This window comes from Drosophila grimshawi, unplaced genomic scaffold (genome assembly GCF_018153295.1).
Source record: "Drosophila grimshawi isolate 15287-2541.00 unplaced genomic scaffold, ASM1815329v1 contig_1377, whole genome shotgun sequence".
Lineage (NCBI taxonomy): Eukaryota > Metazoa > Arthropoda > Insecta > Diptera > Drosophilidae > Drosophila > Drosophila grimshawi.
The window spans coordinates 24,500,811-24,518,740 of NW_025062900.1; the positions used below are offsets into that span (position 1 = coordinate 24,500,811).

The window sequence follows — 17,930 nt, forward strand, 5'->3', positions numbered from 1 at the left end:
CTGAATATATATTTATGTATCTATGAATAAATATGTATACATGTAAAGTGTGGTAAGGAGGCAGCAGCCGAAGCAGTGGAGAGAGGCAACGGCAGCCGCAGGGCAGGCAAAAGCAGCAACTACAACAACAACAACAACCACAGCAGTAGCAAATAATGCAAAACAAACGGAAAACGTAACAATATAAGACAGTGGAATTGGAACAGGGGAAGGAGGCTTAGGCAGGGGCGACACCAAGCGACGAGACACATTGCCGCCAACGCAAATAAACCCCAAATAGTGGAGCAGCCGGGGAGTTGAGGAAACTGGAGGAGGAGGAAACTGGCGACGGCATTGGCCACTCAGCACCGTTTGACACTTGACGCAAGGACAACGTAAGGACAATGACGACAGCGACAAAGACGACAGCGACAAAGACGACAGAGAAAGACAGAGAACGACAGAGAGAGAAAGATAACTCGTCATGGAGGCTGCGAAATGCGCACAAGAAACAATAAAAAAATATACAAAAATATCTCACATATATAAATATTTCAATTTTTATACAAAAATGTGCTTTTTTATATGGAAAGCAAAGATAAAATATTGGGTCGGGCATAAACCAAATTAAATCCGCACGCAGAGAGATATGCACACTCACATATATACAACACTCATACACTGACAAAGTGCTGATAAAGCGAGAAACTGGAACGCGAAAAGCAGCTGCGGGTTTTATCCGCCGTAAATACTCGTAAAACGTATGTGAACCCGCAGCCAGAGAGAGAGAGAAAAATGTCGAACATAAATTTCCGTACTTTCAGTTTGTCAATGGCCAACGTCTGCGGCTGAAAAGGAACGAGTCAGCTTGGGAGGGGATGTCTTTCATATTGACTTTTCGCATATGTATCACCTTCTAAAATACAGAACATTGAAAAGCTTTTCTATTTTGAGAAACACTTATAAATAATTTATTTGTCAATAAAAAAAACTAGATCAATTACCGCAAACATATTTAATTATCAATCAGAATATCCTAAAGTTAAAGACGGTATAATGAGCTGGCGAAAGTATATAGAACTTGTATTCGAATCCATTTAATATATATAACAGTTGGTCTCTCTCTCTCTCGATTAAGGCATTTTTAGTTGTTTTATATTGATACCTTACTAGTTCTTTTAATGTATAAAAAGAATGTATTATTGTATTTCCAATATGTTTCTTAATATATCATTTAAACTCTCAATGCTACATGATAATTAAAACTGCAGCTGCCACAATAGCCACAGGTTAGATTTATGGTTAGCTCTGCTAATTTGAGCTAAGCGCAATATTAATTGTGGGGCAATTAGAACGTCACATAAACAGCTTAAAATATCATTCAGAAGTCAGTTAAACACACAACTAGCTACAGCACTGCCCAAAAATACCGAATTACCTCATAATCGACTGACAAGCCATGTGAAGCATTTATGCTACATAGCAAACAATTTATTGTTAGCTGGGGGAATTAAGTGGCAGGGTTAGGACTTAATGTATGCATTAATTGAACTGCAAGCAATGTATGCATGAAAAAATAAAAACATGACTTATAGCAGATTCTCTCGTTCCCAGTGCTCTATATGCTAATTTGAAAATATGCTAAGGACGGAATCGAATTCAGTTGCCGTTTTCGGGGCATGCAAATTAAGACTAGCTCCCACACTAAGCAAATATTCCAAAAACAAAAACCTGAGACAATAAGAATTTCAAATGAAAAATGCCCGAGGCCACAAAATGAAAATACAGCCGTCAGAATAATATCTGTTGACTCCTGGCTCTCCGGGTTGGTCATAACCTATATAATCAATTCATTCATAACATAACATACCAGCAGAAGCAGCTGAGAAAAACCATATTGGCTATTCGGTTATTGGGGTATCACACATCGACTATCTAAATGTTGCAGCTGCCTTTATGGAAACGGCAAGTTTGATTATGCAACAACTACAACAAGAAGTGCAGTTGTGGCTGCATGCAAACAACCCATCAAAATACACGCCATGAGGCAGAAACAAAAACAACAATGGGCCAATGGGGTAACCGCAACATGGTAAACATGAAACCGAAACTGTAACTAAAACTGCGAACTAGTCAAGGGTGGGTGTGTATGTGTGTATGTATGTGTGTGTGTTGGTTGTGAGGCAACAAAATTGAAAGCATTACCAGCACTGCAAAAATTTGCATGCATATTTACAAACTTTTCGGGTGCAAAGTCAGCAGTGCGTTGGGATGGGGTTGTGGTAGTGGGTTTGGAGGGGGAGAACTAGAAAACTCACTAAACTGATCAAAACTCAGGCAAGCGAATAGCGCACCATCCAGAAACACCCAACCATGAGCTTGTCGTGCCACATTTGCCACATTTGATGTTCGTTTTTGCAACTATTTGCAAATGCAAATTGCAAACATGCAACAGGGACATGTTGCGTAAATGTCAATGCTGCTACACACACACACACACACACACAGACTTTCGTGTGGTTAAGTGTGTGTGTGTGTGTGTGTGTGCCTACTCAATGCGCGTTCTGCTGTCCATGCTACCAATGATGAGCAGCGCCTGCAGCTGACAATGCAGCTGCATCTGAAGAATACAAAGCGACTCCTGCCCAACTGATTGACATGGGAGTTCTTGAGCACTTTGTACAACAACTTTCCAGCCATGTCAATATCGGGGGGCGTGGTAGCAGCAGCAAGTGCTGTTTAGCAATGCATGAAAGGCATAGAGGAAGATTGAGAAACAAGCAGCAGCAGCACATCAGACTGCGGATAAAAGCGAAATGCTGATGTTGACAGACAGCCCAAAGGCAACAACGAGCAAAAGGCGTAGCTGCACTTTTTCTTCCTTTCATTTCAAACTAGCAATAAACGAGTTCTGCGTTATATTAAATATATAATACTAAATATTAAGCAAGGCAAACACCATTGAAAATTTCTAACTCGGAGCAAAAATGTATATTTCAGCAAATTAACTCCGGTCTAAAAGGGAATGTAATATTTAATGAGGCAGAGATATCCATTTTATCCTGATTGAGATATGCGTTGGCTTACACGACTCGACTCGAAACTCAACTTTCAACTGATTGTTCCAAGGAAAGCTATATGATATAGGGGTTCGAACCGGTCATCTCCGAACTATGTACTCCCTTCAGCAAAAATAGGCCATAGACCCTCAAAGCGGTTTTGAATCGATATGTTTTTTAGATTAATACTTTAGTATTTTTACAATTAAACGATATTTTTATGCTACATCAGATTATAAAACAAACCTAGATAAGAAAGAGCTCAAATGACGCTGCCCTTTACTGAATATGAATATTAATTGACCTTAAATCAACTGGCATGTGAATAAAACTAATTAAGAAAGTTAAGCACCGAGGATACGAAACAAAATGACTCTTTATTTCCGCTTTGCTTAGAGCATAGCAACACGGCATAAAAGTTTTTCAAGCATAAAATCATCTATTAAAAATCACAATTAATGTGAACCCATCACAAAAGTTGGCGGATCATTCCAAGTGTGGAGTTTATAAGCCAGCAATATTTGTGGGCCAATTAAAAACTGTTAGCCTAATTTTGCAAATCATTTCAAAATATTAAGTGAACTCAAACTTATACGAAAATTACTTGACAACTTTTCTCAATTCCACCTGAACATTTTCCATTGAAAAAAATCGCAGCCAAGCAGAACAAAAATTTAAGGTATGAAGAAAAAATGTTTCAGCATGATGTACGAAAAGAAAATCCAGTAAAAGCCACACACACACATAAAGAAAATCACATCCCAATTTGGCAAGTACCATGCACAAACAAAAATGGAAAGAAAGAGAGGGCGACTGAAGCAGTAAGAGAAAGAGAGTGAGAGGGGTAGTAGCATGAGTAAGTGCAAATCAGAGGAGTACGTTAAATTTTGCTGACTTAACAACATACAAATGATGTAAATGAATGAGTACATGAGCAAGTGAATGAACATTCACACACACCCACACACCCGCACACATACACACACACACACACACAAAGGCAAGCATGAATAAATGCATGAACTGGGGAGATGAAAATGAAGCTCGCCAACTGATGTTAGCATGTAGAACGCAATGGTGAAAGCAGCTTACTCACGTTTGTGTAATCAGTGTGAAACCAGCGTTAGAGCAAAGAAACCAGTACCAAAAAACCCGCACTCCATACTCAAGCCACCCAAAAAACTTCCGCAGATTCCAATATACATAATGATATGAGGCACTCGAATACAACAGGAATCGGCTGAAGCTGCTGCTGCTGTTGCTGCTGTTGCCGCTGGCTTGCTTTCTGTCATCTCGAGGAGACGGTGACGAAAATGCCTTGTGACATCACTGTAAGAAATACGTGTATGTCATGCCACGCCCACACGCAAATACCTTTATCGTATGTCAACGTGTCAAAGCCAGAGTCAATTTGACTTGTGGTTGGCGTTGACATTTTTTTTCTGCTGCTGCTGCTGCTGCTGCTGTTGCTACTTCGAATTTAGCCCTGGAGGTGTCTGACAGCACCGTGCCTTGAATGAATTCCACATTGGTTGTTGTTGCCGCAAGTTTGTTGCAGCTTTAATCCAACTGAAACTATCCGCAGCGCATCGAAACTTAGCTAATAGTTATTCTCGTACTTAAAGTTCAAGGCAAGTCAAATGAGCCACTGCCGCAGGCATTAAAAACTACTTAAAGAGCAATTAAATGCCATGCGACCAAAAAACTCAGGAAAATAACCCAAACCGAAAGACAATTCAATTGCTTTTATCAACATGCTGCCAATTAGAGCGAGACGAATGCGAATGCGCAAATGTTTAACTTGCCCCAACAAAAGGGCGCAAAGTCTGTAAAAAATTATGACAGTAACTAACCTCTCAATGCGGGCCATTTCATTTACAACAGCACTGCCAAAGTTTTCCTGGTCGGAAAAAAAAACTGTGCCACAATCAGCAGTTGACATTCGAATATAAAGTTCGCAATGCGATTTAAGTCTCTGAACTTATTAAGAGTTTCAAATTATATTTCATTTAGGCAATAGAAGTCTAAGAAAAATACGCCACTTGGTTTGTTTATTGATATGAGAATCATATTAAAATATACATTTAAAATTCCTAAGCACATCAAAGTGCATAATTTCATTCAATTTAATTTTCTTAATAATTATACGTTCCAGAAATGAACTGCAATTGCATATTACTTATATAAGTATTCTATGATAATATGTTGCTTTATAATCATATATTATAGTCCATATGAAGTATATCTTATGATATTGAGGCGCCTCGCAAGCACAGGGTATGCTCAAATCAAGCATTCTATTAAACTTACATCGATTTGTATTCCTCTTTTTTGTGGTATTTCAACATTTACTGTTTTTGTGGCTTGCCAGCTTGGCGCCCGTGATGTTCAGTGTTGATTGCGTTCTAATGGCCAAGGCGTTGCACAAAGTTCTTACCGTGCACACTTACTCACTTATACACACACACACACACACACACACACATACATTTCTAATTATATAATGGTCGCTTCGCATGCAGTTTTGTTATGTAAATGCGCCGCCTGATTGTGGCAATGGTTCTTGCCAAATATTTATGGCTGGGTCGTCCGCATGCACTAAATTTTTTGAACGCAACTGCAAAGCGAAACTTTCCAATCATTATTGCATACCCACACACACACACACGCACAAACACGCATACACACACACATACACACAGAGACACACACACTGGCACAGTTGGCTAGGCACGTAATGGCCGCTGCGCCTTTGTGCAGTGATACGTGCAAGAGGCAAACAAAAGGCCACAGTGAGAAACGGAACAAAAGGCGTTAAAAATGCAAAAACAAAAAAAAAAACGAAATAATAAAATAAAATAAAAACAATAAAACAAAACCTGTAAAGTACTTAAAGTGCAGCCTGTATAAGGACGCTGGGCGTTACCCATTAAATACCGAAGAGAACGATAGCGAAAAAATGCAAAGGAAGGATTGCATTTAGTTTTTAAGCTTTTTTGCTTTATTGTTATTACCATGTGGTCGGCGGGCGTGGCCGGCCCACCCCAATTTTATCAGATTTGCGCATATACAGAGTAATTGGAATTTCTTTAGCCAGCTCATTGACTTTATAGCAATTAATGTGACCAAAACAAAAAAAAAAAAACAAAATGAGGGTCACAAGTGGACACAACGCTAATTGAAATTCCACAAAATACCAATACAAGCAGCAACAAAAAAATTGAATTCCACTGATGGAAGGCCGTGTCTATAGGAAATGGTTATCAATGCATCCGGCAACAGTGGTTGCTTCCGCTCCCCACACAAAAAGTGAGCAATGGACTCGACAAAGCTGACTCGTTGGCTCATTCAATGAGCGGACAGATTAGCCGCTCCTCCAGTCGCATAACGAGACGGGTCTAACGAAAAAAGAAAAAAACGAAAGGAAAAAAGTACAGCATGAAAATGGCCGAAAGCAAAGTCTGTAATGATGCGGAAGCTAACAAAAGGCCGCTACGATACAAAAGGAAGCGACGGGCGACAGTGGCCAACTATGGATGACGGCCAAGGACGAAGGGCGAAGGTAGCGCTAGGGGTTCCCTTTACAGAGTCAGTGGAAAAAGCATTCTAAAATTGCGGTCAATTGAAATGGCAATCAAGTTAGTGGCACGTCCTCGCCATGGCCAATATGCGCACAATAAAAGCCCTCACACACATAGAAAAATACACAAGGGCGGGGAGAGACGACAAGGGGTGGGACGACAACCATTTGCTGAAAGTTACACCACACATCAAGCCACTGAAACCAAAGCCGTAGACCGCTCCATAGCGAGACATCACAAAAAGCGCAACGAGCCAAAATAATTACAATGGTCAAAAATGGCATTCGACTTTTAAGGGACTTAACGAAATGAAACTGAGCCAAATCACGCAGAGTTGACAAACATTTTAACAACAAAGGCAAAAAGAACCTTATTCATTGTATTCTGAAAGACGTCAACTGTTGTGCTTCATTTTCCAGGAAAATTGTTTTTAATATAAAATAGCTTGCTAAAATATATATGCATTTAAATTTAAAATTAACCTCTCGATGGAATCAATCTAAAGTAATATTGAATTTCGCTCGACTCTTGCTCTTTAATCGCCTACGATAAATTCGAAAGAAATTTATAGAAAATTAAATAAAATGTGTAGTCGAGCGTTAACAGTGCTTTAAATATTAAAATCGTTGGCGTGGGGAGAGAGGAGAGGGATAGGAAGGTAGAGACCACAATCGACCTGAATTAAGCCAGACATTGTGGCGTGCCAGCCAAAAACAAAAATATAAAAATAAAACGAGCACAGGAAATGTGCAAAAAAATAAGGAGAAAACTGCAAGGAAACAAAATAAACAGAAAACGGAAAATCATTTGCGAGCTGGGAGAAAATCCAGTTCAACTTAACGCGCCTGTTTGTAAGTGGTAAATGCATTGCCTACTTTGAGGCGCCACAGCACAGCAGTTTTCAATTTAGTTCGGCCATCGGCTCTTATCGGTCCTCAGAGTGACTGGCAATTTGTGCAGACAAACTGCAGACACCGCAGCAAACTTGCAACTTGCTGAAAAACTTACTTCAAATCAACGCCAACAACACCAAACTTGCAGCACTTTGCCCGGAGCTGGCCACAGGCCTAGACATGCCTCAAAGCTTACAACTGTTGTTGCTATTGCTGGTTTTTGTCCAGCTTTTTCACGCTATTTGTTGTTGCCAACAGCGGCAATAGTAGATTTTCCGTTTGGCTTTCATTTGATAGCCTTTTAAAGCCATTTTAGCACGCTCTTCAGCTGTTGCAAGTGCAACTGTGAAAATACGCCGGAAGCTTTGCTCGCGCGGTTACCGCACTAAAAAATAAAACGAAAAAAAAAATAACAAGAAAGAATAAAAAAAAAGAATAGGAAAACAGAGGAAAAACCGCAGAGCATTTTTGGACATGTCGCTGCTGCTGCTGCTGCTACTGCATCTCTGCGGCAACTGTGGCAATGGGCGTCCTGGCAAGCACTTTCTTCCTATATCAGTTCCTAAAGACCCCACCATTTGGTGGCGACACTAAACGTTTTTCACACATTTCGCTTGCAGTTTGTGTGGAGCATTTTTCGGTGTCTGTTCATGATTTATGTTGTCTCGCTCCCGTTTCCAACAAATTTAAGTGGAACTCGCAACCAGAAAGTCGCATAAAAAATGCACTTGTCTGTCAGCCTAGCCAACGCTTGAACTTGTTCTCGTTATGAACTGAAACTTGCAAAAAAGAGAGAAAATGGAGCGCACAACATGCAAACTTGAAGTTTGTTTTTGCTCTTCTAACTGCTTGTTTGTTTAGCCAACTACTTTTGACTCAGTTTTGTGTGAATTTCTATCTGTTCTCTATGTTATTTAAGTGGACCTAATGGCTCTGATATAGATCTATACATTGATGTGTGGGTGTGTGTAAGTTACCAATAGCTACACAAAATGTTCAATGAGTTTATTTGTTAGCATGTTTGTCTTTTTGGCCGAAATTGTTTTCTTTTGGCTCGTCGCCCGGACTTGGTCAATTCAGTTAGCAAAAATTATCGACTGTTTGTTCGGTTCTTGAGAGTTTGCATGGCTAAAGGGTACTCTACACACACCAATATACACACACACACATATCCTTCCAGCTGATAAAGATAAGTGCAAGATAAGCAAATGTTTTGTTGGATTAACTTTGTGTAGTGTTTGCTGCTCTCTTGGACCCCACTGACTTCAATTTAGGTGCTTTGCGTGAAGTGTTGTTAGAGGATTAATGGTTGAACCCATTGGTTTTCCTTAAGGTGATAAATATTAAATAAACTTATCTACTTATCTTTTTGTGGTGTGTAATGCGCACAGTCTTTTATTGCTTATAAAATGTCAAAATAGTATGCAATATCCTTACTCTGGAGCTAATTACAGAAAAATACTTACACATGCGTTAAGTAATCCTCTACAGCAAGTCTATTACAAGTCGAGTATTCTGATTTTACTCACATAATAATATTAATGTCTTGAAAATAGACTGACAATAGTAAAGCTCACTTAATCTACAAGCAAAATGTTCCTAATTAAAACTGAAAATACCTAAACAATGTGTGCCACCAGTAACTAACCAACTCTTTAAATATTCTCTTCATATTTGCAGACAGACTAAATATATATGTAGAGAAAACATGCCTCAGGTAAATATGGTTAAGGGAAAACTTTTGCTTAATACTGAATCTGTGAAATCTGTGATATTTATAAAGTTTACTAATTGAAAGTACTTACACAAGATACCACATCAGCAAGAGTCAGCTGGTCAGCGATTCAGGGGAAGAAAATACAACGAACAACATGGAAAATTATTAGCCAAAACAAGCTGTTAGGGAAAAGAAAAGGAGAGGAACGTGTTGAAGAGTATGCAGGTTGTGATATATTAAAATTATTAATGGCAACAAATGTGTAAGTTCATTAGCAAAGTCCAACAACAATATTTCAGGTAGTTTAGCAACAACGACAACAATCAACTGTGTTTAAAACTCAATGCGGTTTGCTGTTGTTGGCGTTGGCGTTGCAGTTGTATTGAGTTAGCAGTTGGTAACTCTCGAGGCGTTGGCCATCAATCAAATCAACAAATGGCCAACTGTCTGCACAAAATTGTCACGTGGCAGACAAGCGCAAGCACCCAGTGGCAAACCCAATGCCAAGAAAATGAAATGTAAATTAAAATGCACACACGGGCAGGGGAGGAGAAGGAGGCATGGTCGTAACTTTGGCGAAGTTGATGACCACACAGCAGCAGCTTCTGCCACTTGGCCATTGCCTGTGGCGCCGCCGATGACATTATCACGTGAGGCAAGCAGCCGAGCAGTCAACGAATCTGGCAACCAATCAAGCGTCGTGTGACATGCAACTGATGCGTGCGTGCCCAGCAAACTCCTGCTGCCATTCATGCATTATAAAGTCACCCAACAGGTGGACAGGAGCCACAGGAACAACGCACAGCTCGGTAAAACACCATCTGCACTCAAAACAAAAATGTAACTCTGAACTAGGTAGCGAGAAATAATATTTGTTGTCTTTTAAGTTGTTCAAAATTTATTATAGAAATATTATTTATTTGTGTAAAAGAAAGATGAATTTTTTTTAAATATTATACTATAGAATTGAATTTATGCTTTTTTTAATGAATATCTTTTATATATAAATAAAAACCAAGAAGTTTAGAAATGTTGGAAAATACAACCTTTTGTTTAAAAATGATAATGATGAATTTTAGAAAGGCAATCACATATATTTTTTAAATCCATTTGACAAAATATTAATCGAACTGGCTTTTCTAGTGCAACATATTTTTATTAGTGCAGTTGATGGGGCAATCGAGCAGGCTGACAACTTGGCAACTTTTGGACTAGTTTCTATTCAGCTTCGGTGCAGGTTGTTCATTTCACTGACTCTCATACATTTGCCATATCAACATAGAGTGTCCCAGTATACCACGTTCTGGAGAGCCACATCAACATCAACTGTCCCAGTCTACCACACTCAGAGCAGGGTACACGTTACGGACCTGCTTTTGGAGACACGTCAATGCTTTCATCATTTAATTAACTGGTTCATGTGCCGTGCGAACAGGTTGACTGCCTGACTGTTCTGTTCTGGCCTGGTCTACTCTGGACGACAGACTAGTACAACGTACACCATGTCCTGCTTTGCGAAATATGATGAAAATCAAATTTCAATATGCATGCGCTGTTGGAGCCGACAGCAGCAAAAGTAGCAACAGGAGGCACCAAAGCGACTCCTTCGTTGCACAAATTGCATGACACTTGATTGATCGCTTGGGCTTGCTGCGGCTAAACGGGAAATTTACCTGTCACTCGACCAGTGCAACACAACAACTGCAACCGTTTCCCAAAAGTAATTGGCCTACACTTAAATCACGTACTTAATAGTTGCACTGATAGATAGACTTGAGACGTGCTTGAATTGATATGACATGTGACTATGCCAATGACTATGGAAATTGAATACCTGAAATAATAGTTAGTTCAATCACTCAAAACTTGGAGTACAAAACTTGGAGCTGCAAATAAGTTAAAAGCTGTCCAAGTTGAATAACCTTAACTGGTTATTTATTTTATTTCTAGCTTGTTTAAGTTATGTCTGCCATATATTCTCCCTTAATACAACTCCACTCAGCACCTAATTGCATTTGTTTATCAAAGAAAATACTTTTAAACATTTCTCACAACAAAATTCAGTTCAAACATATCTGCAAAGCTTTCCCCATAAGCTCTAACAAATCGCATCAATGTCTCTTGTGGCTTTGTTTTTTATTTCTGCCAACAGCAACAACTTGTGAAGAACAACAAAAGCTGCAAGGAATACTCGCGGCTATCAAATTAATAGATAAAAACTTGTGCACGATGGAGACGGATTGGTCGGGAGGTTGAAGCGAGGTTCTGTTTGGGTTCCTATAATTTATCGCCGAAAATCAGAACAGCAAACAGAATTGTTTACAACTAAGTAAGAGACAGAAAAGTATATCCAAGCGTTTGTAGATTGAAAAGAAATTCAGCGAGATATTTGCGGTGATTTATGTTTTATTTTCGACGTTATTTGAGTTTATATTTAAAACATTAGAGAACAAGAACAAAATGGCGAACACAGATAGATAAAAACTAAAACTGCACAATGTAAAAGAGCTGTGGAAAATATCGAGGGAAATAGTTGCGGCAACGAAGTTGAATTTAGCCAACAAACAACCAGCAAAACAGGCAGGCAGGCGGACAGACCGACAGACTGAACAGTCCGACAGACAGACGCAAGAGATAGCCAGAAACGGTGAGACTGGGTGGGAGAAATAGATAAATTGCAAAGAGCAGACAGACAAATATAGCGGAAATGTTAACGGCAACGAATGGCGGCAATGCAGCTGAGGGCAGCCATTTTGTAAAATGTGTTTTTTTTGTGTGTATGTGTGTGTGTGTGCGCAGGGACTATAGTTTAGGATGATTTTCAGTTAGTACACACATATTTGAGGGTATTTTGTAACAAGATTTCCGCTTAAGCACATATGTAAGCTAACCCTCCAGCTAACCCCATCGCCCACCACAGCCATCGCATTGAAATTTATGTTACAATTTATATTTTGGGACAACATTTCGGAGCAGTCGACCAATTTAAATTGACTGCCTGTCGAGAGTTACAACTGCAACTGCATTTATCCCTAGAGCACTCACAGTAAGATCACCAGATTCAAGTATTTTCTGGGCTGGGGAATGATTCAGGGTGAACGGGGCGTGGCACTGCTCACAGGCGCAATAATTGTTGACATTAATGCCTTGTAGAATGAGCTCGATGGGTGGCGTTGAAAAGCACAGCGTTGCAACTGGCAACTGGCAGCTTGCAACCGTATACAGTTACACATTGGACAAAAGCTTGAAAACTGTCTACACTGAAGATACAGCAGCTGCTTAAAATAAAAGTAAAGAAGTGTCACTCACAATGGCACTGAAGTGGAGGCTCTTACTCGCAGGCTCCCTCATAGGGTCCATCCTGAGCACACACACTTTCATACAGCCATATCAAGTGTATATGTGTTGTTGTTTACTCAGCAATTGGCAACAGGCAACTGGCAGCGTCTCTCTAGGGTCGAGATAACTTTAAGGAATCTTTTAAGAAATTTAAGATACTTTCGTTGTGATTCATAAGAGATTCAAATTATACATTTATATTTAATTAACTGAAATACGTTTTATTTATGATGCATAGCATCGCTTAACACTCCAAGTTGTGCTAGTCTTTGGTATAACGCAAATAAACTTATTATAATACCATATACCATACCCAAAGTTGTTTATTATTACCAATTTATAGAGTACAAAGAAGAACTGAATTTAATCCCAAATTTAAGTGGCTTTTTCAGTCCCAAGAGTTAAGCTTAGTCTGTTCGCTGTTTGTAAAGAAAGAAGATAATTTATTTTATTTTTTTTTTATTATTTAAATTTTCTGTTTTGTTTTTGGTTGGTTTGTTGTGTTTTCTAGTGCCGCTGGGCACAAAAATAACAATTAATTCCGGATAAACACACTTCCTAATTAAAAAATTCCTTTTCCAACATGATGGGCTGAGTCAGCACAAAAACAAGCCAGAGCGAAATGAAATTAAGTGAAAGCAAATATACAAAAAGCCAGACAAGGGAACAGCTTACAAAACTGACAGGCCAGTGAAAGAAGCACACACACACACACACAAATTGGGGAAAATAAGAAAGAGAAACAAAAATGTGCAAAAAAAAAATGTTAGACAAGCGCATAAAATGCGAAAATTCTATGAAATGTTGAAAGGTTTAGGACACAGCAGCAGCAGGAGCACGTTGTCAGTTAATGCAACACATGGCGTATACGTAATGCGATTTCAATGGTTGGCAATGTGTTGCATGCGCTTTCAATTACCCTCAAAGGCCAAAAATTTAATCATCGTTCACTAAGCTGATTAGGGTCGCGCTTGCAAGCAGGGCTCTCCTCAAATTCCCACATCCCTTCCTTTCTCAATGTCTCTCTATCTCTTTGCGTTTCTTCGCAGTACGCACTAATTTCATCTTGGTTTTTTCTCATCATTTCCGTGAAGTAAGTAATTTATTGTTTGTAGCGTAATTAACCCGCTCCGTAGTCTCATTTTTTGGCTTTCTCACTTTGCCCCTAGTTGCGGCCGCCTAATGACGTTATTTACATTTTGCGTGTTTGGTACCCCAGTAGGGTAGCATGATCGAAAATCTGCCTTATTTTTTTTTACAATAGTTAACGTTGAGTGAACAAAATGGATAGATCAAAATCCAGACGCATTTTTTACAATTTCTTAGAAAGATGCTTATATATATATATATATATTTATATATATATGGTTACATTTGCTCACATTCAACTGAAACTAAAATTTACACATTGTGCCTACCGACATTACACAGGGTATATGCTGGTCAAGCATAGTCAGCTATAGCATTTATTTCTTATCACGAGCAAGCCCCTTGGGCAGGAGAAAAAAAAATACAGCTCTTTTTCATTTAGGTGATTTAAGTCTTATCTGCGTGTAAAGTCGCCAACGTAATTAGTTTCATTTCGGCTAAACTGTGTCTGTATAAGTCCTACCCGACAGCCCCCTTTCCCCCAGTACCCTTCCAATTTTGGCAACCTGAGCAACGTTGATCTTTTTTTCGCTTACATTTCACAAATTGTGCGGAGTTTGGCCTCGCTGAGAGGGTTATGAAAGGGGAGGTGTGCGAAGCTAAGTTTGGTTGAGAACAACTGATAGCTGGCAGTTGGCAACTGGCAAATGTCAGCTTAGCCCCCTCGCCTGCCCCCTGCTTGCGTCCCCTTATCGCTCGCGTTAGCAAAGTGAAATGACAGGCAAATTAAACTTGACAAGCAACGGACAATTTATCAGATATGCCCCTAAATAGATATATACATGTACACATAAATTCAAATGTACACGATAAAGGCATAAAAATAATTGCAGTTTTAGATTTCAAAAAAAAGGAAACATTTGCGAAAAACTTTTATGCATTCAGTTCGTATTTAGCAATGCCAAAGTTTATCATTTATTGATTTCGCACTTTCAACTACAGTTTGCAAAATCACTTTGAAGACGAACTGACAAGAATTACCTACATTTACAACTGAGTTTCCTCTTAAAATTGTAATATTTTCTATAACCAGCTTAAGTGTTTAGTTATAAAACTATGCTAATCATACTTCGTACTTCATTCAAATATTTTCACCTCACAAGACCGCTAAGAATAATCTACAAAAAAAATTAAAACATATACTCGAATTGTAACATGTTATATCTCTACAAACATAGTAGCAATTTATGAAATTTTTTATTATTTTCAGGTCATTCATTCGAAACGGGAACAGTTGTTTGTGCTGTGTTTTTTATTTTTCGTCAAGCATATCTAAAACATATCATTCCCCTTCATATCCCCTTCAGTAATGGCCAGTAATGCGTGCAGCCGTAAGCCAAGCATCAAGCCCCTGAAGTTGGATATGCGCACTATTCGGCAGCCGACCATGGTCAGCGTCAATGCCAAGGAGGCCAGCAAGGATAAGGACAAAGATAAGGAAAGAAAATTAAAATCGATGAAGCTGAAGTCAAGCCCCAATCTAAAACAGTACAGCAAACGTCCCGAAGTTGCTGAACCGGTGCGTGTAACACCAACACCACCATCACCATCAGTTGCAATGCAACCAATAGCTAAGGCTTCATCTATTGAACAATACGGGGTTCTATCCAAGCACTTGGAGATGGCACAACATATCAGGCAAACACGCAAGCATAGGCTCGATGGGGCTGTGTCCAAGATGAGGACTGACGAATTACTTACCACCAGCAAACATTTAAAAGAGACCAAATCACCGCACAAAGCGGACAATGCTGCACCGCATCCGACTCGAAACAAAAATCAAAGTCATAATTCGAAAGTCTTTTTCGATAAGTATCTGAAATTTGCCTACGATCTGAGCAAGCCGGATGGTGTGCGCCAGCTGGAGGCGCATTTCTTTCCTGCGGAACACTATCAAATCAAAAAGAATGCGAATAAGAACGATTCGGGAGATTCATCAGAATGGCAACATTCACCCGATGAGAGATCAACAGGCAAATGATGTAGCAATCCAAATTATATGAGAGTGTGTACGACCAAAAAAAATAAGACATTCCAAAAGGTTCATTCAATCATATTTTTCTCAAAATTGTATTGTTTTTAGTTTCTAAAAATGTAATTCAAATAATTGTAAATTAAATACCGTGGTATGGAAGTCATCAGAAGCCAATGTTGTTCTACACAATTGATTGTTCACCTCTTATAATTTCAATATGTTTGAACAAACAGAGGACTGGTCGGATGCTGTTAATCTCTCCTCTTAGACGAATCACAACGGGATTGAAATATCTCGATTACATAAGAAATAAAAAAAAACCATGAACATGGAACCAGAGAAAAATATAACTGTTATGCACATTAATATTTATTACTATAATTTTAATAATGAAAAATAAATACCATTTTCAAAGTTTTAATTAATTTATTTTATTTGAATTTTAATTAGATTTTTTGCTGCTATGTTAAAACTAATCTATTTTAACCAAATCTGTTGTTTTATAAAAAGTTTAAAAATCACTTACAATCACGATATTTATAAAAATAAGTATATAAATTCATATATTTACTCTTTCCATGCATTCATTTTCACATGGTATAATTCTATTACCCATTTAGTTGCCAGGGAATTCCAGCTCGTTGCTAATTACCTTGCGGTTATATACGAGTAGGCCAAGGCCTAATGAGCGTTAATAGTAACACCCCCACAAAACAAGAACAAACACTTTTGCGCACAATTTAAATTAAATTTATTGTTTAGCTTTGCTTACACTCTACATGCAAATGCATTATCCTTTAGTACACACACACACACACACACACACCCAAACACAGTCACATCCAAATAGCTAAGCCGCAAGCTCATTCAGCAAAAGGCGGACGGCAGCAGACAAAAGCATCGCATTTGGGCATTGTAAATCATAATCAAAACAATAGAACAAATGAAGCTAATGTTGTTCGCGGAAACAACAGCAGCAACATATACATGTGTGTTAGAGAAAGTGAAGTGGGGGAAGGGGCTGTGTGTGTGTGGGGGCAGCAGCTGCTGCGATTGTGAGCAATGTGGGTAATAACAATCTTTAAAATACACAACAAATTAAAATCAGCCAAAATTATAGTTTTTATGTAATCTGACAAACTAAATTCTAAGACTAATTCTAAAAACTAAATTGCAAAAATTAAAAAAGTACAGTTAACGCGTTAATGATATTATTTTTAATTAAATTTGTATTGAAATGCTTATATTATCACTTAGTTAACAGTTCAGGCTTGTGCGTTCTAAATTGTGAATGTAAGTTTCGGTTGTTATATATACGACATAAGGATTACAAGTGGAAACTAATTACCTAATTAAAAATTAGGGTTATCCAAATAGCTCCTCGAGCCTGTTCCTATAATTTTAATATTTGTTCTCCTATGCAGGCAAAGTTGGAATGATTCTAAGACAGATTTTAAATAATTTTCAATACCTTATTTTGAACGAATTATATCTTATTAGAGTGACAACCAGCTAAATTAGCCCAAGCAGGGACAGCAAAATAATGATAGCTTGATATATATACATTAAGGTATATAATTTGCTCTTAATGGACTATTTTTCATAATCATTTTAGCTCTTTTCAATGCTTAAGAGATTCTGAGTAATGAAATTTATTGACTCTTTTATTATAGACTGGCCTATTTTTGATGGACAAAATTGGGACGAAACCTAACTAGATTAATAAAGGTTTATATATATATGCAGCTGACCTCTCCTTAGATTACGCCCTAAATCCAATGTAAGTATAATTCCACATCGCTGCCTTTTTCATATTATTTATTTAAAGTATATACAAAAATAATTTCGAGCATCGAACGCTTTCATGGCTGTATTTTTGTGATTTAATACGAATATAGTGACATATATAAAGTTATTACTATTTTTGAATATATTGGCAACAATGGCGCGTAATTATAAAGAATTGATTTCAAAATTATTGACAACTGAGTGCTACGGCTGCCCCTGCGGCAGATAACAGTCACAACGGTCGTGCGACCGAATGTTGCAACAAACGTGCTCAATGAAATGCAAACAATATACAATTCAATCCAATTCAATCAATATACAACTCAATAACATTAACAAACAAACAAAACTATATACATGATTAATTTGAATTTATTTACAACGCTGTATGTAGCTGGTTGACATCGGGTCAGATCTATTTATTCGAGTATTTGGTCCCCTTCAACCAGC

The 17,930-nt window shown here is 38.3% G+C and overlaps 1 protein-coding gene across 1 annotated transcript; it reads left to right on the forward strand.

The window, feature by feature from the left end:
* The first annotated feature begins 14,936 nt into the window (after window positions 1-14,936).
* LOC6566551 lies at window positions 14,937-15,861 on the forward strand. The gene has a single exon (XM_001993384.3). It carries the CDS (start codon window positions 15,027-15,029, stop codon window positions 15,696-15,698), a length of 672 nt encoding a protein of 223 aa, XP_001993420.1. The 5' UTR covers window positions 14,937-15,026; the 3' UTR covers window positions 15,699-15,861.
* The last annotated feature ends 2,069 nt before the right edge of the window (window positions 15,862-17,930 follow it).